This window comes from Moesziomyces antarcticus (assembly GCF_000747765.1).
Source record: "Moesziomyces antarcticus DNA, scaffold: scaffold_v10052, strain JCM 10317, whole genome shotgun sequence".
In the NCBI taxonomy this organism is placed as follows: Eukaryota; Fungi; Basidiomycota; class Ustilaginomycetes; order Ustilaginales; family Ustilaginaceae; genus Moesziomyces; species Moesziomyces antarcticus.
This window is the reverse complement of record NW_014638958.1, coordinates 569-21,214: the sequence shown is the minus strand read 5'-3', so window position 1 is coordinate 21,214 and position 20,646 is coordinate 569. Positions and strand designations below refer to the sequence as shown.

The 20,646-nt window shown below is 61.7% G+C and overlaps 9 protein-coding genes across 9 annotated transcripts, besides 1 other annotated feature; 4 read left to right on the top strand and 5 right to left on the bottom strand.

Annotated features, from left to right (window-relative positions):
• Positions 1-1,047: 1,047 nt before the first annotated feature.
• On the bottom strand, positions 1,048-2,583 carry PAN0_052c6458 (aldehyde dehydrogenase; the record flags this gene model as incomplete). The annotated part of the gene is made up of 1 exon (XM_014798102.1): positions 1,048-2,583. One exon carries the CDS (start codon positions 2,581-2,583, stop codon positions 1,048-1,050), a length of 1,536 nt encoding a protein of 511 aa, XP_014653588.1.
• Positions 2,584-3,664: 1,081 nt separating this feature from the next.
• On the top strand, positions 3,665-6,148 carry PAN0_052d6457 (uncharacterized protein; the record flags this gene model as incomplete). Its single annotated transcript, XM_014798101.1, has 1 exon — positions 3,665-6,148. The coding sequence occupies one exon, from the start codon at positions 3,665-3,667 to the stop codon at positions 6,146-6,148; it is 2,484 nt and encodes an 827-aa protein (XP_014653587.1).
• An 81-nt stretch (positions 6,149-6,229) lies between these two features.
• Positions 6,230-7,333, bottom strand: PAN0_052c6456 (1-acylglycerol-3-phosphate O-acyltransferase; the record flags this gene model as incomplete). The annotated part of the gene is made up of 1 exon (XM_014798100.1): positions 6,230-7,333. One exon carries the CDS (start codon positions 7,331-7,333, stop codon positions 6,230-6,232), a length of 1,104 nt encoding a protein of 367 aa, XP_014653586.1.
• Positions 7,334-8,164: 831 nt separating this feature from the next.
• PAN0_052d6455 (glycoside hydrolase family 3 protein) lies at positions 8,165-10,444 on the top strand (the record flags this gene model as incomplete). The annotated part of the gene is made up of 1 exon (XM_014798099.1): positions 8,165-10,444. One exon carries the CDS (start codon positions 8,165-8,167, stop codon positions 10,442-10,444), a length of 2,280 nt encoding a protein of 759 aa, XP_014653585.1.
• Positions 10,445-10,531: 87 nt separating this feature from the next.
• Positions 10,532-11,962, bottom strand: PAN0_052c6454 (MCAK-like kinesin; the record flags this gene model as incomplete). The annotated part of the gene is made up of 1 exon (XM_014798098.1): positions 10,532-11,962. The coding sequence occupies one exon, from the start codon at positions 11,960-11,962 to the stop codon at positions 10,532-10,534; it is 1,431 nt and encodes a 476-aa protein (XP_014653584.1).
• Positions 11,963-12,701: 739 nt separating this feature from the next.
• PAN0_052d6453 (phosphoglycerate mutase-like protein) lies at positions 12,702-14,081 on the top strand (the record flags this gene model as incomplete). Its single annotated transcript, XM_014798097.1, has 1 exon — positions 12,702-14,081. One exon carries the CDS (start codon positions 12,702-12,704, stop codon positions 14,079-14,081), a length of 1,380 nt encoding a protein of 459 aa, XP_014653583.1.
• Positions 14,082-14,227: 146 nt separating this feature from the next.
• PAN0_052d6452 (molybdopterin binding protein) lies at positions 14,228-15,346 on the top strand (the record flags this gene model as incomplete). Its single annotated transcript, XM_014798096.1, has 1 exon — positions 14,228-15,346. The coding sequence occupies one exon, from the start codon at positions 14,228-14,230 to the stop codon at positions 15,344-15,346; it is 1,119 nt and encodes a 372-aa protein (XP_014653582.1).
• Positions 15,347-15,608: 262 nt separating this feature from the next.
• PAN0_052c6451 (heat shock protein hsp98) lies at positions 15,609-18,362 on the bottom strand (the record flags this gene model as incomplete). Its single annotated transcript, XM_014798095.1, has 1 exon — positions 15,609-18,362. One exon carries the CDS (start codon positions 18,360-18,362, stop codon positions 15,609-15,611), a length of 2,754 nt encoding a protein of 917 aa, XP_014653581.1.
• A 515-nt stretch (positions 18,363-18,877) lies between these two features.
• Positions 18,878-20,296, bottom strand: PAN0_052c6450 (CBD9-like protein; the record flags this gene model as incomplete). Its single annotated transcript, XM_014798094.1, has 1 exon — positions 18,878-20,296. One exon carries the CDS (start codon positions 20,294-20,296, stop codon positions 18,878-18,880), a length of 1,419 nt encoding a protein of 472 aa, XP_014653580.1.
• Positions 20,297-20,467: 171 nt separating this feature from the next.
• Positions 20,468-20,646: part of a sequence feature (In-frame stop codon was detected at splice-junction site;~hypothetical protein) that runs on past the window's edge.

Genomic DNA, 20,646 nt, shown 5'->3' with positions numbered 1-20,646 from the left:
GGGGGTATGGTGTATGCAGTGTGAGGGAGAGGGATGGATGGTGGTAGTAAAGAGGACTTGCACAGACCCACACGCCGAGAGCTACTACCGGCAGCGCCAGAGAAGGCTAACCGGCGAGGCGTAGCCGGTGCAATGCCGCGGTCCCGAACGCTTTCTTTACCCGGAATCCAACCCCCCCGCGCTCGACCCCACACTTTTTTCGAAACCCGGCCCCCAAAAAAATCCCAATGCCTGTTAAGACGCACCCCCCACACCCGCATGTTCTCCAACCCCCCCTCGCTTCGCAAAGACACCGGCTCAAACCACTCTTTCCGGCTCCAACAAGCTCCCCGCAAACGCCGTTCCGACATCGATTCGCACGCATTCCGAAACACTTCAGCGCCCGGTTCCAAGTCAAAAACGAAACGTGGTATTGAGTCAAAAGCAAACCGAGGGTATCCACCCGAGCCCAACCGCGGTGCTACAGCGGGTTATTGCGGAGGTGATGCCCGTGCCCTGGCGTGCTGTGCTGTGCAACGGCCCACTCAGATCCAGCCGATGAGACCCCTGGAGCGTGCACCGAACACGAGCGCCAGCAGCAGCACGAGCAGCACCCAACGCCGGCCCATCACGCCTTGGCGGGTCTCTTGATGCGCACGGTAGCCCCCCGCGAGATCGAGTGTTAGAGCGAACATCGAGCGAGCGAGATAGACGCGCGCGCGTGTGAAAAAAAAAATCCAGGTGGTAACCGCGCAGCGCCACGCCAAGATACGGAGATTCAAGGGCCGACGTCGCGCGCAGATGAAGGCAGTGGGGAGGGAAAAGAAACAGTGGGGAAGGAGGGCGTCAGCATGAGGAGGTCACGTGATTCAGGCCGTCCCGCAGCGTTTCGGTGAGCGTATCACGAGTGCAACAATGCAAGCAGGCATGGGCCGTGTGCAGGAGGCAAGGGAGAGGAGAGAGATAGACAAGGAATCCGCTGCTCAGTTTGCTGTTCATCGCCGTGGAGTGTGCGAGCGGGAGGGAGGGGAATGCTGCGAGAGGCCAGAGGAGACGCTGCGGCGGTGGTCACGAAGCAACACTTACGGAAGAGGCGGTCTTGGACTGGTGCGGGTTGTTGGGACGCGAGAACGAGACCGAGTAGGCGGCGAGCGCGCGCATCTTCTTGAGGTTGGCGTCGGTGTAGGGCGGGTAGCGCGACGCCATGACGGCCTCGATGATCTTGCCGAGGATGCCGGTGGAGGGGGCGTCGAGCGAGGCGCGCTGGTGGCTGAACTGGTCGAAGCTCGCCTTGCCGTGGTAGTTGCCGTAGCCCGAGGGGCCGGTGCCGCCAAACGGCAGCGCGTCGACGGCAAAGTGGAGCAGCGTGTCGCCCTGCACGCACGCGCCCGAGCGCGTGTTGTCAAAGAAGAACTGCTTCACCTTGCTGTCGCCGGCAAACAGGTAGAGCGCCAGCGGCTGGTCGCGCGAGTTGATAAAGTCCACCGCCGCCTTGACGTCGCGCACGGGCACGATGGGCAGCAGCGGCCCAAAGATCTCGCCGGACATCACCGCGTCGTCCACCCTGACGTCGGCGATCACGGTGGGTGCCAGGAACTTTTGGGCCTCGTCGCCCTCGCCGCCCAGCACCACCTTGCCCTTGGTGCCGGAGAGCATGGCATTGAGCCGCTTCCAGTGACCCGTGTTGATGATGCGCGCGTAGCTCTCCGACGCGTTGACACCACCCTTGAGCTGCGGGTAGAAGCGCTCGTAGGCCTTTTTGAGCTCGGCGACGAAGCGGTCCTGCAGCTCGTGCGGGATGAGCACGTAGTCCGGAGCGATGCACGTCTGGCCGCAGTTGAACGACTTGCCCCACAGGATGCGGTGCGCGGCGATGGCGAGGTCGGCGCTCTTGTCGACGTAGACGGGCGACTTGCCGCCGAGCTCGAGCGTGGTGGGGCACAGCCACTTGGCGGCCTTTTCGGCGATGATGCGGCCGACGGTGCCGTTGCCCGTGTAGAAGATGTGTTCGAAGCGCTGGTCGAGCACCGCCGTGGTCTCGGGGATGCCGCCGTTGACGATGCGGAAGCACTCGGGGTCGAGGTACTTGTTCCACAGCTCGGCGAGCAGCTTGGCCGTGTGGCCGGCCACCTCGGACGGCTTGAGCAGCACCGTGTTGCCGGCGGCGATGGCGCCGATCACGGGGCCCACCTGGACGGTGATGGGGTAGTTCCAGGCGCCGAGGACGAGCACGGTGCCCTTGGGCTCGGAGCGGACGGTGGCGCCGTGGGCAGCCCAGGCGAGGCCGGCCCAGGGCTTGGCGGGCTTGGCCCACTTGTCGAGCTTGTTGACCGTCTCGACGATCTCGTTGGTGGTGCCCATGAGCTCGGCAAAGACGCTCTCGAAGCGCGAACGGCCGAGATCCTTCTGGAGCGACTGGATGAAGTCGTCCTGGTGATCCTTGAACATGTAGGCGAGCTGCTTGAGCTGGTTCTTGCGGTACTCGATCGAGCGCGTCTTGCCGGTCAAGAAGGCGGCGCGCAGGTCCGAGACGATGCCCGGGATGGCATCGATGGGTGTGTACTGAAGGCCAGCCTCGGCGGCGGCGGTGGTTGCGGCGGCCATGATTGTGGGATGTGTGTGTGTGTGTGGTTGGGGGGATGTGGTGGTGGTGGTAGTAGTGGTGGATGATGAAGCTGAGCCGGGTGTGTGAGAGTGAGTGTGCGAGTGAGTGTGAGCGAGGCCGGAGTGCGAGCTAATGCGGGGTTGATGCGGACGATGCGCTGAATTCCAATTCACGCGGCTGCGGGTCTCCACCTCTCTTTGACGCGCCACAGTGACACCCTGGCTGCGAGAGCGGCGAGAGGGCGATGTGTCAGAATCGGAAAGCGAGCCGAAGGCAAGCCAAAGGAATCGCCGGAGCTTGGCTGGCGGTGGTTTGGCTGCGAGGTGGTAACCGCCGCTGCTGAGCTGCGAGATGCGCGCTTCGCCCATTTTCACGTCCGCTCCCACTCTCTCTCTCTCTCTCTCTCTCTCCCTCACATTCTCACGCCACTGCTCGGACCTTTTCTTTTCTTTTTCTATTTTTTTTTTCTTCTCGCCTTTTTTCGGTCCTTTTTCTTTTCCCCGCCGCCACCGCCGCTACTCGATTGCAATTCTTCTGGCACCTCACTCCGCACAGCATCACCACCGAGAGAGCACACATCGATACGCACGCGCCCTCCCTCATCCCCTCTCTCTCGCGGCTCTGCATGCATTGACGCTTGGGGCATGGCAAAGCTAGCGACCGGTCGTCCGATTGGCCCAAAGCACTCTATCCGGCAGCGAAGAGCATGTTGGCCCGCATGAGCAAAGCGGCGCTTATTTGTCGTACTTTGTGTGCTCGGTAAAGCAGAGTGAGCCGCGGATCCTGATGCGGTCAATGCGTCTAAGCGAGCCTGGCGCTGGAACGCGGCTCAACGATAGAAATGGCCCGTGTTGCTGTGTCACCGCGAGCAAAAGAGAGGCTGATGTTACACCGTCAAAGGTGACAAATTGACGAAAAATTGCTGTTAGATCCAAGTGTGGAGGCGCAGGGTCCAAGACTGCAGCCGCCCCTGCATGATGCGGCTGTCAGAGATAGAGAGAGAGCGGCCCAACTCAGCCTCCATCCGCTCTTCATCCAACACACACTCTCTCTCACTGCATCGACAGCGGCATCACCACCATGGCAACACCCTCCGAACAGTCATCGGCATCAGCCAACGCTGCTTCGTCTACAGACACTGCGGCGGCAGCGCCCACCGAGTCCACCCTCCCGACAAACACCCCAGCGGATCCTGCATCCACCTCGCCTCTGCCATCCACAAGCTCGGTCGCCTCGGCATCCATGCTCCCTCGCAGCACCGCACTAGCATCCACCGGCTCAGCAGCCAGCTCGGCAGCACCCGGCTCGGGCACCGCCACTCCCACCCCGCGTACACCCACCACCCAGACCGCAGTGTCGCCACGTCGCGCCTCGTCGAGCTTAGCCCACAACTCCGCGGGCGTCATCGCCGCTCGCGATTCTACCACCTCGGCACGTCGCATCCGACAGCACTCCACAGCCTCCGCAATGGCCTCCACCGATGGCTCCAACGCCATCCCTTCCATGTTTGGCCACCCCTTCCGCGCCGATAGCCCCGCTGGCTTCGTCGGGCCGCGTCCATCCCACACCACCCGCATTCAGCCGGCCTGGGTTCGCCCCGCAAGATCGCAACCCTCAAATCCTCGCGACCCTACCGCCTCAAACTCGAGCCCAAACGCTACCCACCTCAGCTGGTACTCGACCCCCATTCACTCACACCCGCATCAGCCCCAACCCTCTGCATCCACCACCAACCCGTCCCATCGCCGACCACACTCTCTCCACGACCCACCGGCTGCTCAGCATCGTACCCCGCCAGCAGCATTGATTGCCGACACGCAGCCGACGTTTGAAGAGACGACTACGATCTCGTTCACCTGGACCATTCGCGACCTGCACCTCCTGCGCGAAGAGGTCGAGCACTCGCCGCCGCCCTCCGAAGGCGGTCGCTCCGTCAGTGCGGGTGCGGGCAAGAGCGATATTTGGACCAACCCGCCCGTGTTTGGCGATGGAAAGTGGAAGCTCGAGCTGGTGCGCACCACTCGCAGTCTAGCATCCAACGACGAGCAAGTAGACCACCCGCACGACACCGATCCATCCGCATCCGTCGACAGCACAGACGCGACGTCTTCGCCCCCAACCGTCTCGGCGAGCATCACCATCCTCTCCGTCTACCTCACCGCGCTCGTGCTCGACTATACGCATGCCAACGTCGAGATCCCCGCGAGCATCATGTTGGGTCTGCGGCCCGTGCGCGCTCCCGTCGGCCGGCGAAATGCAGAAAACGGCGGCTGGTTGTGGCGTCGCTTCTACGACTACACCTTCCACAAGGACGCCGACCTGTTCACGTGCCACCATCTGCCGAGCGTCTCGCAGATGCTGCAGGATGAACAGGTGGCGGGACAGGATGCGATTGCGCTTACGATTCAGCTCGGGCTCGGACCGGGACATGTGCGCGAGTTGGAAGGGCACTTGGGAGGTGGTGCGGTGGCGAGGGTGCCTGTCGAGGTGGAGGGACATCATCTCGTGCCCAGGGCGGTGCTGACGTCGTTGCGCGGGTTGATGGATGATGCCAATACGGGCGATGTGCGTATCATCGTGCGCGAGAGGGGTGTCTTACTCCCCGGGGCCGAGAAGGAGGAAGCGCTTTCCGACGATGATGATGATGGCGGATCGAATCGGTCAGCTCGCATCGTACCGTTTCCTATTGGGTCGACGCATCCGGCTCAAGCTCGGGCGGAGGAAAGCGACGAGCAGATGTACGTGCGCGATCGCGTGCTGTGGGCGCACGCGAGCGTTCTAAAAAGTCGAAGCGACTACTTCCGCACCATGCTCGGCTCAGAGTTCAGCGAGGGTATCAGCCACGCGTACGGCTCGGGTGCGGCGCGCAAGGTTCGTACGCTTCGCATACCCGACGCCGACTTTGCGACGGTGTATTGGTTTTTGCGATACCTGTATACGGACGAGGTGGAGTTTGCGCCGCACGAAGACGTGCGCAGTGCAGTGCTGGATGACGAGTGGGCCAAACCCGCCGCCGTAGCTGGCGAGAGCGAGGGGGATGTTTTGGTCGAGTGGACACCGGTTTCGCAGCTCGACGAGGAATACGGGATGGAGCTGGGGCATGGACGCGAAGTGTCGGGGTCGTTTGTACATACGGCGACGTCCGGGTCGGTTCGACGTCGCACCAGCTCCAAACCGACCTCACCCGTCAAGGAGGGGGAGGGGGAAGGATGGGATGTGCACTCGCATCCGTGTAGTGCACCTGGGGCAGCGTCGGCGCTGGCGGTGTTTAGGCTGGCGCATCGGTACGAGTTGCACTCGCTCTCGCGGCTAGCAGCAGTCCATCTCGTCGACACGCTCACCCCACACTCGGCATTCCCCACGCTGCTGGCGACGAGCATGTACGCCGAGCTGCATGCGCGCATCAAGGCGTACGTCTACACGCACTGGCACACCGTCGCCGCCACGCACGAGTTCGAGACGTGCTGCGACCAAGTCAGCACGGGTGTCTGGGGCGCTGGTGCCGGTAAGACGATCAGCGCTTTTGTAGCCAGTCTCGTCTCACCCCTCGCTCAGCGTGTCTAACCCTCGCACACTCAACAATCACAGTTACGGTTTTTCTTTTGAAGAAGCATGAGCAAGTATGTACAGGGGGAAGACGGGGGGCTACTTGGACTTTTGCGCTTCCGAAACGAGGTTGTAGTCGCCAGCTTGGGAGCCGTCACCTTTTTGACGCAGCTTTTGCTCGGTGCGATCCACGCGGGCGTTGATCTTTTGGAATCCGTGCGAAGAGCCTACGAATCGAGCGAGGAATCCCACGACGCCATGCGGCTTGGAGTCGTAGTCGTCGGCCGGGTTGAGGTCGTTCCGCTGGCGCTGCTCGTCCATCTCCCGGAGTGCGGCGAGCATCTTTTCGCGCACCGTCTCGGTGAGCTCGCCTGCATCCTGGGCCGTGAGGTGCGAGGTGGGGATGGGAGCGAGCACCTTGATCCTAATCGTGCCGCTTTCGAAGCGCGACTTGGAGTCGAAGATCCGGTTGTAGTTCTCGCACACCACGGGCACCACCGGCACGCCCGCCTGAATAGCCAGGTGAAAGGCGCCCTTTTTAAACGGCAAAAGGTCCGGGGTGGCGAGGCCAGATCGGGTGCCTTCGGGGAAAATCCACAAGCTGAGGTTGTTCTTGTTCATGGTGTCGCCCACCTGCTTGAACGCCTTGATGCTGTCCTTGAGGTTCTTGCGGTTGATAAACACCGCGCCAGACAGCGTCATGAACTGGCCCAACAGCGGTGCGAACTGCAGCTCCTTCTTGGCCATAATCGATGCATGCCCGGGGAAGATCCGGCCCAAGTACAAGATGTCCATGGCAGTTTGGTGGTTGCCCACCACAACCGCGGGTCTAGCTTGGTCGAAATGCTCTTCGCCCTCGACGATGAACCGTACTCCCACGAGCGGGCTGACGAGACGCCAGAAGGACCTCGCCACGACGCGGTTGATGTTGAGCCTCTGTCCCGGGATGAGGGACATGACGATCGACACTACAATGCCCCAGAAGCTGCAGATGCCCAAGCCGGCGATGTAGATGAGCGAGTTGAGGTAGAAGCGCATGCGCTGGCTGCGGGGCGAGGCGAGTGCGACGAGCATCAGTGCACCCGCGGTGAGCGTACCGAGCGACTTGGAGAGCACCGCCATGGTGGCAGCGAAGATGGTGGTGACGAGAGAGAGCAATAGGTGGCAGGGTGCAAACACGCTAGAGGCAGAGCGCGGAGTCATGTAGCCCGCCGCCCAAAACAATGCAACGCAGACGGCGAGGATGGTGGAGAGATGCAAACCGATGAGGGAGTTTGGCAGTCGCGCGTTGAAAGCCCAGACCCACCTGCAAGGCGCGTCTCGCACGGTCGAATTTGCGAGCMGCCTCCGCCTCCGCCTCCGACTTCCGCATCGGACGCACAACTCGGAGCAATGCCATTTTTTGATTCGATAAAGTGTATGTAGAGACGATCTGACAATTAGGGAAAAATGCCGCACTATGCGACATGTCGGACATGCAAACAGGATTGCCGAAGCTAGCCCTCATACCTGCGAGCCGAAGCACAGACCTAGCCGAATCACGCCAATCGTCCCCGCACCGGCGACTTTGCGTTGCGGGGTACAGGATGGTCGCCGTGATGCTTGAGATCTCCGACGCGAACCACACTCGCTACCACACCCTCGCTTCCAAGGGTTGTGCCGCGACAGTGTGGGGTAGAGAAGCCCACCGGCGTACTCGGCGTCCGTGCACAACGCTCGCTTGGCCTGCGCAGGTCGTCATCGAGTTGCGCGACCGGCGACCAGCAGCTCCATGTCTCTCATGTTGAGGATGTGTTTGGGTGCGATGGCGGGTGGGAAAGTCGCCGGTCGAATTGTAGGAATGCAGGAGGTGCAGCTTACCCCACACGGGGGATGAGGGGGAGACACTCTCGCCGGTGATGCACCTGGACCCTGACGCAAGTACCTCCCGACTGCCCTCCCTTCAAGGAAGCATATATACCCCCTCCCCTGTCTCTTGAGCCCCATTCCTCGGTAGAGACGGATCAAGAGCGACACGGCTTCCAAGCATTGACGATGTGGATCAAGCGCGCCATCACGCTGTCGCCACTGGCGCTGCAGCACGTCAACTTCTCGTTCCCCGACTGCTCTCCGGGCACGCCTCTGTCGGCTAACGCGGTGTGCGATACTTCGCTCGACTACTGGACGCGCGCCACCTCGCTCGTCGCCGAATTCTCCACGCAGGAGCTCATCAACAACACAATCAACACGGCTCCCGGCGTGCCTCGTCTCGGCATCCCGCCCTACCAGTGGTGGACCGAAGCGCTGCATGGCGTGGCTGGGAGTCCGGGCGTCAATTTTGCCGACGATGTCGAGAAGCCGTATGGATCGGCGACGAATTTTCCACAGATCATCAACCTGGGCGCGACGTTTGACGATGCCCTGTACGAGCAGGTGGCGACGCATATTGCCAACGAGACGAGGGCGTTTAACAATGCCGGCAAGGCGGGGTTGAACATGTACAGCCCGCTCAACATCAACTGCTTCCGCGATCCGCGCTGGGGCAGGGGACAGGAAACCGCGGGTGAGGACCCGCTGCACATGAGCAGGTACGCCGTCAAGATGGTCCAGGGCCTCCAGGGCCCCGACGAGGACAATCTCAGACTGGCAGCGACGTGCAAGCACTACCTTGCGTACGATCTGGAAAAGTGGGATGGGGTGGAGAGGTACCAGTTCGACGCGGTGGTTAGCAAGCAGGAGCTCGCCGAGTTCTATCTGCCCCAGTTCCGCGCGTGTGTGCGCGACGGCAAGGCGGTGACGCTCATGACGTCGTACAATGCGGTGAACAACGTGCCGCCCTCGGCATCCAAGTACTACCTCGAGACTCTGGCGCGCCAAGAGTGGGGGCTGGACAAGAAGCACAACTACGTCACGTCCGACTGCGATGCTGTGGCGAATGTGTACGATGGACACCACTATGCCGATAGCTATGTTCAGGCGGCGGCGGACTCGATCAATGCAGGTACGGACCTCAACTGCGGCGCGACGTATAGCGATAATTTGGCACAGGCTCTCGAACAGAATTTGACGAGTGTAGAGACGATTCGTACCGCGGTCGCGCGCATGTACGCCAGCCAGGTCCGCCTCGGCCTGTTCGATTCTAAAGACGGTCAACCGCTGCGGGGGCTTGGGTGGGAGGATGTGAATACCAAAGCCGCGCAGGATCTGGCGTACACTTCGGCAGCGGCGTCGGTAACGCTGCTCAAGAACAACGGTACGCTGCCAGTGGATGCCGCGATGAAGGTGGCGGTGATCGGCCCGTACTCGAACGCGACCTTTGCGCTGAGGGGTAACTATGCCGGACCGGGTCCGTTTGCGATCACCATGACCGAAGCTGCCCAGCGCGTGTTCAGCCACGCCACCATCAGCTCGACCAACGGCACCACGATTTCGGGCGCGTACAATCAGACCGATGCGGAGGTGGCGATGGACCTTGCTCGGGACGCCGATGTGGTCGTGTTTGCCGGTGGAATCGACCCGACGATCGAGAGCGAGGAACTCGACCGTTCCACGATCGCATGGCCGCCGAACCAGCTCCAGCTCATCCATACGCTCGGCGGCATCGCCAAAAAGATGGCGGTGGTCCAGTTTGGAGGTGGCCAGATCGATGGTGCGTCGATCAAGGCCGACGGTAACGTCGGTGCGCTGTTGTGGGCGGGATATCCGGGTCAGAGCGGTGCGCTGGCCGTGATGGATGTGATTGCGGGCAACACTGCCCCCGCTGGAAGGCTGCCCATCACGCAGTATCCTGCGGAGTACATCGATGGGCTGGCAGAGACGACCATGGCACTCAGGCCGAATGGAACGTATCCAGGAAGGACGTACAAGTGGTACAGCGGAACGCCAACTTACCCGTACGCGCACGGACTGCACTACACCACGTTCAAGGCCGAGCTCGCCCAGCCGGCACCGTACACCATCGCCACCGCGGGGTACGCCGAGTTCGAGCAAGTCGCGAAGGTGCAAGCGACAATCACGAACACCGGAAAGCGGGCGTCGGATTATGCGGCACTCGTCTTTGCGAGGCACACCAACGGTCCAGCACCTCATCCGAACAAGACGCTGGTGGGGTATAAGAAGGTCAAGGCGATCGCGCCCGGCGAGAGCAGGAGCGTAGAGGTGGAGATCACCCAGGCTGCGCTGGCGAGGGGTGATGAAGAGGGCAATCTGGTGCTCTATCCTGGCAAGTACGAGCTCGAAATGGATACCGAGGAGAATGTTCTTGCCAAGACGCAGCTGGTGCTCCAAGGCGACCAAGCGAGTGTGGTGCCCTGGGTCAAGGGCGACACGTCCTAGCCCTCCTTCCCTCCCACAATGCGAAATCCGAGCCGGTTTTGAACACGGCGTGCTGCTGGGTGAATGAGATTGACATTGCATGATTCCTTACGCGCCGACGCCTTCGGGCGCCTTGGCTACCGCCTCGAGCCGGAGCAGCCTCTGCACCTCTGCATCCCTGCCCTCCTCCTCTGCCTCGTGTGCGAGCTTGGCCGCATGTCGCTTCTTCCACTCGTCCGCCAGCGCCTTCTGCGAGATGGTGCGCGAGGCGATGACGAGCTTCCACCACTTGAGATACACCTCCTTGGCCTTTGCTTCTGCCTTGCCCTCCAGCTTCGCGTCCATAGCATTGGCGAATCGGGCGTAGAACTGCTGCTTGGGAACGCGTGCGAATGCCGCACCGTCCTGGCCCTGGACGAGAGCTTCGACGTTGGCAGGGGTGATAAAGGGCGAGGCGTATTTGAGGATCCACTCTGCAAGACGAGCTGGAGTCCAGAAGAAGATATTGCGGCCTTGCGGGTCGGGTTGCAGCTGGATGCGCGCATGCGGGGCCGCTACGAGCGCGGCAGCATAGCGCAGCGTGTTGAGCGTAGCAGGCTGGTCGACGAGGTCCGGGCTGGCCGTGGCGATGAAGACGGTGTGCGTCGGCTGGCGCGCATACAGGTCAAACGCCTCCTTGAGCGCCAGCGTCAACTTGGAGCTTCGGAACGGAATGTGCGGCGGCGCACCGTTGGCCGAGGGCGCGGGGGAGGTGCGTGCACGGATGCACTGCTTGAGCGTCATGAGCGAGGTATTGATCGCAACGGTTTCGGCCATACGTGCCTGTGCCTGTGTGGGCGAATGGTCAGCGGCGCGTTCGGAGCCCGCGAGATCCACGAGCTGCAAAACACCGGGAGTGGCGTTGGCATCGAGCTTGGAGCGGCAGATGATGCGGATGAGCGCATGCGATCGCGAGCTGTGCGGATTCTTCTCCGTGCCGCGCGTGATGCGCTGCGCCCAAGCTGCCTCGACGTGCGATAGCAGCTCGTCGGCGCTCGAGACGGTGCGCAGCGTGGCGCGCGCAAACGTGCTGCTCGCCTGCAGCGTCTCGGCGACCATGACGCGCGTGTTGCTGGCATCGAGCAGGTCGTTCTGGGCCTTGCCGTACAGCTCGATCGCGCACACCTCGATGTGGCACGAATCGGCGTTGGCGGCCACGAGCGCCGAAATCGCGAGGCGCGAACACTGCGATAGCGTATGCGTCTTGCCGCTCCCCGTCTGGCCGTACGCCAGCACGGTGGCAAACCCGCCGGTGAGGACGAACGGGATGAGCGGCGCAATGTGCGCGCGGAAAACGTCGTCGCTCGTCGATGCGGCGAGGTAGGCTGCATCGGCGGCAAAGGTGTGCGGAGTGTACTCGTCCGCGGAAGTGTGCAGCTTGGTGCGCGGCTCGTTGACGGTCAGCTCGCCCGTGGAGGCAGCCTCAACGAGCCCCGTGGTTGACGCGGTGTCGAGCAGCGAAGGCCGCACGCGAAAGACCACAGTAAAGTCACGCTCCATGATGATGTGCTTCGAGGAATCGCCAGGATGATAGGAGGGGATGGCGAGGACAAGCGAGAAAGGTGTTGGTGTCAAGTGTTGCTCTCGCGCTGCTGCAGGCAGCTAGCTGAACATGCGTGTGTGTGCCTGGACCCACCTCCCCCGCGCTGCACGTCGAGCAGCGTCGCACAGCAGCGTTGAATCAGATTCGCCCGGCGTCGGACAAGGCCGAGCGTGTGTTTTTTGAGAGTGTAAGATCTTGACCTTCTTATCGCCTCGAAGGCGGGGTTTGGAAGCGGAAGCGGTTGCAGCGGAGCACGTTTGGCCGTCGGAAACGGCGGCGGCCTGTCCAGTACGGCTCACCGCCCGCAAAGGAAGGAGGCAAGCTCGCTTAGCGCCTTTTGCCTTCGCCACGCTGTGCAGATGAAACGCGCATCGGCAGACGCTAGTCCGAGGTCGGCTGTTGCACATCCCCCCCACCTTGTCTTGCCACCTCGTGCCACCCGGTGCCACCTGGTCAGCTGAGCCGCACGCTGATTGGGGGCGTTCCGAACAGCCGCGTCGGCTCGAAGCGAGGAAGCGAGATAACAAAGAAGCCTTCTTGGCAAACGGATGCAGGTACACCAAAGAAGGAAATCTTCGTGGCCAACCCAACGGCCACGCGCGGAGAGGGAGAGGAGGTGAAAAGACATATATACTTCTGGCGCACCAGCCTCTGCATCGCTCTGCCACAACAACCCAACCACGCATTCTTTCAACCATGGTCGCTGCTGTATACAAGAGCGCATCGCTGCTGCTGGTGCTGCAGCTCGTGGCGCTGGCCACTACGGCCGCTGCTTCGCTCATCACCGAGCGGAACGCGGCGTCGGGAGCGTGGAAGCTCGAGCACCACCTGGGCAACCTCTCGCCGTACTTTGACGCACCCGTGGAGGGACACGTGTCGTCGGGCGTGCCTGAGGGTTGCGAGGTGGAGTCGGTGTCGCTCATCCACCGTCACGGCTCGCGCGGTCCGATCAGCCAAGAGATCGGCACGGTGCGAAACCTGTCGTACTACCTCAACAACCACACTGCGCAGCTCAGCCAGCCTGCAGCCAAGCTCCCATCGCAGTTTGCGTTCCTGGCGGGAGAGGGGTGGAATGCCGACAAGCTCAAGCAGGACGACTTGACGGCGGTGGGACGACGCGAGCTGTTTGAACACGGCGTGCAGATGCGTCTCGACTACCCCAAGCTCAACACGACGCTCTTCCTCGCCGGCCAGCAGGACCGTGTGGTGGAAAGTGCGCAGTGGTTTGCGGCCGGGTACCTGGGCAAGACGGCCAACACGACGGGCAGGCTCGACGTGATTTCCGAGAGCCTTGGGGTCAAGAGCTACATTACGCCCATGGAGACGTGCAAGAACTGGACGTACTCGTCCGGCGGCAAGCCGGTGAGCGAGTGGGGGGCCGTGTACCTGCCTCCGATCGCCAAGCAGTTCAACACGCAGCTCAAGCGCGCCTACCCGTGGATCAACATCACCGCGGACAACGTGCACGGGATGCTGTGGGCGTGTGCATACGATCTGGCCACCACCGGCTCGGTCGAGCGCAGTCCGTGGTGCGGCGTATTCAGCAGGCAGCAGATCGAGCAGTTTGAGTACGAACTCGACCTGCTCATGCGCGGCGCCTTTGGGTACGGTCTGCCCAACTCTTCGGGCCAGGTGATGGGATCGCTGTTTGTCTCGAACCTCACGCAGCGTCTGACGCACCCGGAAGAATTCACCGAGCCCGACGGAGCGCAGAGGACACTGTTCTTCGACTTTGCACACGATACCACCATCGATCTCATCCTCACCTCGCTCGGCCTTGCCGCGGACAAGTCGTACCCCACCACCGGCCCGGTCAAGCCCGACCGCAACTGGAGGACGAGTGTGCAGGTGCCGTTTGCGGCTCAGATGGAGTGGAGGAAGCTCAAGTGCAGCAAGAAGGGCGGCAGCAAGATCCAGCTGCGCCTCAACAAGGCTCCTGTCGATCTGGGCGTCCTGTGCAAGACCGACGCCACGGGCGCGTGTGATCTGGACGACTTCCTCGGCAGTGAGGCGGTCAAGAAGGCGAACAAGATCCAGATCGGTGATGACACCTGGACCGCCGCTTGTGGCAAGTAGAGCCGAGCAGTCACCAATGCAATGGATCGCTCAATTTAGCCCCAAAGAGTTTGTGTGTATGCTGGCTTGACTTGAGCGAGGTGAGCGGCGAGATACGGAAGGCGACAATAAGAATCTAACAAACAGCAATTTGGTGCTGTCCAAATATGTGGAGGACTTCGGCAGTCTTACGCAAAGCAGCGTTGGAGGCGGTCAATGCGCCGCGCTCTCGACGCGGACTCTGTCCGAAAGAACAGCTCGCCTTGCATCCACCACCAGCTCCTCATCCGCTCATGCTCCTTCTTCGCGCCGTGTCGCCACTTGCTCGCCCGTCCACACGCATCCCTATCTCCACTTTCACTGCGACTTGGCGACGAAATATGGCCAACTCCTCATCCGCGCCCGAACTGCCGGTGTTCGAAAAGACACCGCTGCCCGACTTTTCGCGCACCAACCCGCTCGGTGCAGGCAAGTACGTGTCGACAGCCGCATGCCTCATCATCGGCGACGAGGTGCTGAACGGCAAGACCAAGGACAGCAACTCGAACTACCTCGCCAAATTCTGCTTCGACCTGGGCATCGATCTGCGCCGCATCGAGGTGATCCCCGACGATCAAGAGACGATCGTAGAGGCCGCACGTCGACTCACGGATCAGTTCGACTGGGTCGTCAGCAGCGGTGGTATCGGACCTACGCCGGACGACATTACATACGAAAGTATGGCCAAGGCGTTTGGTGCCGAGCTCGAGTACGATGAAGAGGTGGTGCGTAGGATGGCGGAGAATCTCAAGGCTAGACAGGTGAATACCGACGTTACGCCGGATATGATCACCGCACGCAAACGCATGGCGCTCTTTCCGAACAAACATGCCGAGGTGATCTTCCCCACCGAAAGGTTGTGGGTTCCCGTCGTGCGCATGGCGGGTAAACTCTGCATCCTCCCTGGCGTGCCACGACTGTTCGAAGCGTTGCTCGACGGTATGGAGAGCTACATCCCCCTCGACCCCAACCGACCCCGTCCCTACAGGGTGCTCATCCACACGCGTCTGCCCGAAAGCAACATCTCCCCCTTCCTCGTCAAGCTTACGGACAAGTGCAAGGACAAGGGCATCAAGGTCGGCTCGTATCCAAAGTGGAATAACGGCGTAGACGTCTCGCTCATCGGGAACGATTGGGATGAACTGGAGAAGCTCATTCCAGAGGTCGAGAAGGAGGTAGAGGGCAAACTCATCGAGTCCGGCCAGCTCGGTAAGACGCGCGAACCCCAACAGCAGCACAAGATCTAATCTCACTCTCACCACACACACACACACACACACACACACACACCCACACACACACACACACACACACACACACACACACACACACACACACACACACACACACACACACACACACACACACACACACACACACACACACACTTGGCACACAACAAGAGCTGGAAATGTAAACCTTCTCGGATTCAAATACCAAATGCAGGAACAAGTGAAAGAGTGATGAGAAACGCAGATGTAGATGCGGATGCAGACGCGGGCGCGACGCTCAGTCCAGAGGATCCTCCTCGATGCGAGCATAGTCGTCGTCGTCATCGTCGCTGTCGGACATGGCCACGTCGTCGGCGCCATTGGCCGTGCTCGCCTCGTGGTTGGGCTCCACCACCAGGCCGTTGCGGTGCTTGTCGAAGCGCACTCGAATCTCTGCATCCTCCTTGATGTCAATCCTGCCGGACAGAATGAGGATCGACAGCGGCGACAACAGCTCCTGCTGGATCGACCGGTTGAGCGGCCTGGCGCCCATCGTGGGCGAGAATCCAGTCGCCACCAAAAAGTCCTTGGCCGCATCATCAAGCACGAGCTTCGACTTGCCGCCGTTGGCCACGATGCGCTGCTCGATCTCGCGCAGCCTTACATCCACAATCGACTTGACGTTGCGGCGCGAGAGCTTGCTAAAGACCACGATGCTGTCGATACGGTTGACAAACTCGGTGGGCAGCGCCGCCTTGATGCTGCCCATGACGAGCTGGCGCGTCGCATCGCCCATCTCGTCCTCCTCGGCCTCGTTGATGTACGCCGAGCCCAGGTTGGACGTCATGATGATGATCGTGTTGCGGAACGACACCTGTCTGCCCTGGCTGTCCTGCAGGCGCCCTTCGTCGAGCACGCCCAGGAAGAGCTGCACAAACTCGCGCGACGCCTTTTCGATCTCGTCGAGAAGCACAATGCTAAACGGCTTGCGACGCACCGCCTCGGTCAGCACGCCGCCCTCCTCGTGCCCCACGTAGCCCGGAGGCGCACCAATCAGGCGCGAGATCGAGTGCTTCTCCGAAAACTCGCTGCAGTCGATGCGCACCATGGCGTCGGCCGAATCGAACATGCACTTGGCCAGCGTGCGGCTCAGCAGCGTCTTGCCCGAGCCCGACGATCCGGCAAAGAGGAACGATGCGATGGGCCGATTGGCATCCGCCAGCCCCGAGCGCGACAGCCGGATCGCCTGCGCCACGCTCTTGACCGCCTCGTCCTGGCCGATGACCTCCTTGGCCAGCGTGCGCTCGAGGCGCAGCAGCTTGTTCTTCTCCGACTCGAGCATGCGCGACACGGGGATGCCCGTCCAGCGCGACACGATGCTCGCGATCGCATCCGCCGTCACGGCGTTGTTGTCCGCATCGCGCCCTTCCTCCTCGCGCCGGCGCTCGGCCGCCTGGAGCTGCTGCAGCTTGGTCTCGAGGTCGGGCAGCGCGTAGAACTTGAGGTCGCTCGCCGTGGCGAGGTCGTACCTGCGCTCGGCCTCGGCGATCTTGGCGCGCACCTCCTCCATCTTGCGGCGCACGCTGTTGATCTCGTCGCCCTTGGCCTTCTGCGCCTCGTACGCCGCCTTTATGGGTGCGAGCTCGTCGTCGATCGCCTGGATCTGCTTGCGAGTCTCGTCGAGCGACTGCTTGGACTGCGCATCCTTCTCGCGCGACAGCGCATGCACCGCAATCTCGAGCTGCAGCCGCTTGCGCTCCAGCCTGTCCACCTCTTCGGGCACCGTCTCGCGCGAGACGCGCACGTCGGCGCACGCCTCGTCGACCAGGTCGATGGCCGAGTCGGGCAGACGACGATCGGTAAGGTAGCGCTTGGCGAGCTGCGCGGCCGAGACGATGGCGGCGTCGAGGATGCGCACGCCGTGGTGTACCTCGTACTTGTCGCGGATGCCGCGCAGGATGGCGATGCAGTCCTCGACGCTGGGCTCGTTGACCAGGATGGACTGGAAGCGGCGCTCGAGCGCAGCGTCCTTCTCGATGTACTGACGGTACTCGTTGGCGGTGGTGCAGCCGATGACACGAAGCTTGCCGCGCGCGAGCATGGGCTTGAGCAGATTGGCCGCATCCATGCCGCCGCCGGAGCTGCCCTGGCCGGCCATGAGCAGATGCATCTCGTCGATAAAGAGGATGCAGGGGGTTCCGTCGGCGGTCATCTTTTCAATGTCTGCGAGCACCGACTTGACGCGCTCCTCGTACTCGCCGCGGTATTTTGCGCCTGCCATGAGGCCGCCGACGTCGAGGCTGAGGATCTTGCCGAGCAGGTTGGGTGGGACGTCGCGGTCGACGACGCGCTGTGCGAGGCCTTCGACGATGGCGGTCTTGCCGACGCCGGGGCTACCGATGAGCACGGCGTTGTTCTTGGTCCTGCGGGAGAGGACACGTACGGCGCGGCGGATCTCGTTGTCGCGGCCGATGACGGGGTCGAGGGATCCTTCGGCGGCGAGCTGGGTGAGGTCGGTGCAGTACTTTGCGAGCGCATCGTAGCCGGCTTCTGCGCTCTTGGAGTCGATGTGGCGGCCGCCTCTTGCCTGAGTGATGGCGGTCTTGATGAGCTGCTCGTTGGCGAGGCCAGCCTCCTTGAGGAGCTGCTTGATGGTGTTGTCGTTGATGAGGCCGAGAAGGATGTGGTCCTGTGCGATGTAGGCGTCGCGCTGGGTGCTCTTTTGGTTCTCGGCCTCCTTGAGCACCTTGAGCGCCGGACTCGAGAGACTGATGTCGTCGGGCGGCGGCGTCTGGGATGGGATCTTGCGCAGCGCGGTGCGCAGCTTGTCCTCGAGGATCTTGATGTCGACGCCCGCCTTTGTGCAGATGCTCTTGAAGAGCGACTGGCTCGACTCGTTGGTGGACTGTACGCCCTGCGAGTTGGACGTGTCGTCGGTGAGCAGCGCTAATGCGAGGTGCGCCGGGCTGACCTGTGGGTGGGAGTGGTCCTTGGCGAGCTGGAGAGCTGCCGAGACGGAGGACTGGGCTCGGTCTGTGAATTCGAACGACATGGTGATGATGATGCTAGAGTGGCAGAAGGGTGCCTATGCTGTGGTAGTGTGATGTACAGGGGTATGAATGCTTTGCGAATGGGTATGGAGGTATGCGGATGGAACAGCGGATCTGGAATGGTTGGACGGAGGAAAGGCGTGCGGAGGAAGCCGTGTGGTGTTCTTATACTGCGCTTTGAAAGCCGTGCGCAGCCGCTGATTCACCACATGGCTTTGAAGTTGGAACCGCTGCATGGAAGCGCTCTCTTTTCCCGCAGCCGAGCACAACTTCCGCAAAAACAGCTCGCGAAGATGCGCGAAGAGGCGCCATGCCTCCACATCCCTCCAGCGCTTTCCAGCCGCTTCTCGAAATTCAGAAATCCATCACCAGGCAGCAGGGCGCGTTCTTCCACCGAAAAGCACAAACCCATCTCCCGATTCCGCTCATGCCAAATGACAGATCGCAGCCAACTCTCAGATTGCCTTGCTATCAAGCGAGGGGTCATGTTCATGCATTCGTTCGATTGCTCTAAAGACTAGAAACGTTGCGGCTGTGCGTACGGCTCGTAGCCATACTGAGCGTTGTTGGTCTGCAGTGGCTGAGCACCCCAACCCGGATGCGCGTTGGCTTGGTAAGGCTGCTGCTGCTTGAGCGCGTGCTGCTCGGACAGGTGGAGCTGCGACGAATCGGCCGGAGTGTCGTAGGCACCGGCCGAGTGGTAGGGCTCGAGACCGGTGTAGGTCTGCTTCTCCTCGGCACCCGGCTGCGACTGACGCCACTGTCGCAGATCGCGAGGCAGCAGCGCCAGTCCAGCCAGGTACGCCACAGCAAGCACCGCCGCCCAGATCCACAGGATCCACTTGGCCCATCGCGGCGCGCCCCAGTCCCACAGGCTGAGTCCCTCGCTCGAGTTCCAAATGGCAGCGCCCGTCACGCCGAGTCCGAGCACCACATGCACGATCCTCGACGGGTTGAAGCGCTTCGTCTTGTGGCCTACGGCACCGAGCACAATCTGGACGATCATGAGGATAAAGATGGCCAGACCCGCCTTGGCGTGCGTGCTCTCAAAGTGGCCATCGCCGCCTCGACCCACCTCGACAATGATGAGGATAAAGGCAATCAGCACCACCACAAACGCAGCGATCTGCAGCCCGCGGTGCACGGGGAACCACGTGAACAAGGTGCGTCCGTATCGGCCCACCAGGATGCCCGCGGGCACGAGGATGAACCATCCCAGAATCATCATGATCATGTGTGCAATGATGAGCCTGTTGCTCGTGTTGAGCACGCGAGTCGACGTGGCCTGGTTGTTGGCGCCCGTCGATGGCGTGAGGGGCGTGCCGTTGGTGTTCGAGCCCGAAGAGGACGACGAGGACGACGAGGTGGAAGGCGTGTAGGGCTTGGTGAGATCGAGCGAGAATGTGCCATAGTCCGAGTGCTGCTTCAGATGAGCAGAGGTGCTGGATGCCGGGTTGTTGTTCTTGTTGGCGGCCCAGATAAACGAGGTGGACGATCCGGGCGTCGAGTCGGAGCTCGAGAGCGGGAACGACCATGCCCAGACGGTACCCGAGCTGTTGGAAAACGACTGTTTGGTATGCATCGTGGCGGCTGCGGCCGTGATGGTGGTGACGGGGTCATCGTGGCCCGAGGCGGTGCGTTGCGACATGACGACGTTGCCGGTCGTGTCGACCCAGCCGATCATCATGTTGGAACCCTTCATCTTGTTGCCTGTGCCCACGGCGTACCAGCCGTTGGGAGCTCCACCGCCATCGGTCGACATGGTCATGTTGTACACCTTTTGCGAAGGGCTGTAGATGACGCTGAGGCAGAGATTGGAGTTGCAGCGCGAGTCGGAGAACAGAGAGGATGACGACGACGAGGACGATTGTGCCGAGACCAAGCTGGCCAGCAGCAGCACGCACCACGCAGCGAGCATGTTGGATAGTCGTGACATGGTGATGGTTTGCCCTGGACGTGCGTGCACAGAACAAAAGGCCTGGATGTTTATATATGCGCGCCGGGAGAGCGCGGCCGAGTCCGAGATGAAAGCGGCGGCAGTGATAGTGATGGAGGAGGAGGGACAGGGAGACGCGCACAAACGAAATCAGCCGTGGCTTTCGTCCGTCTAATAAGGTTGGGGCCGGAAGGGCAGAATGAGCGAAGAGGTGGGCGCTTGGATTGCAGAACGCCGGTGGTTACGAGTCGGCGGTGCTGCTGGATCTGGCCAACAGAGGGGCTGTGTGAGGAATGTGCAGCGATAGATTGATCTGGCCTTGCCGAAGCCGTTCGGAAGGGGGTGATGTG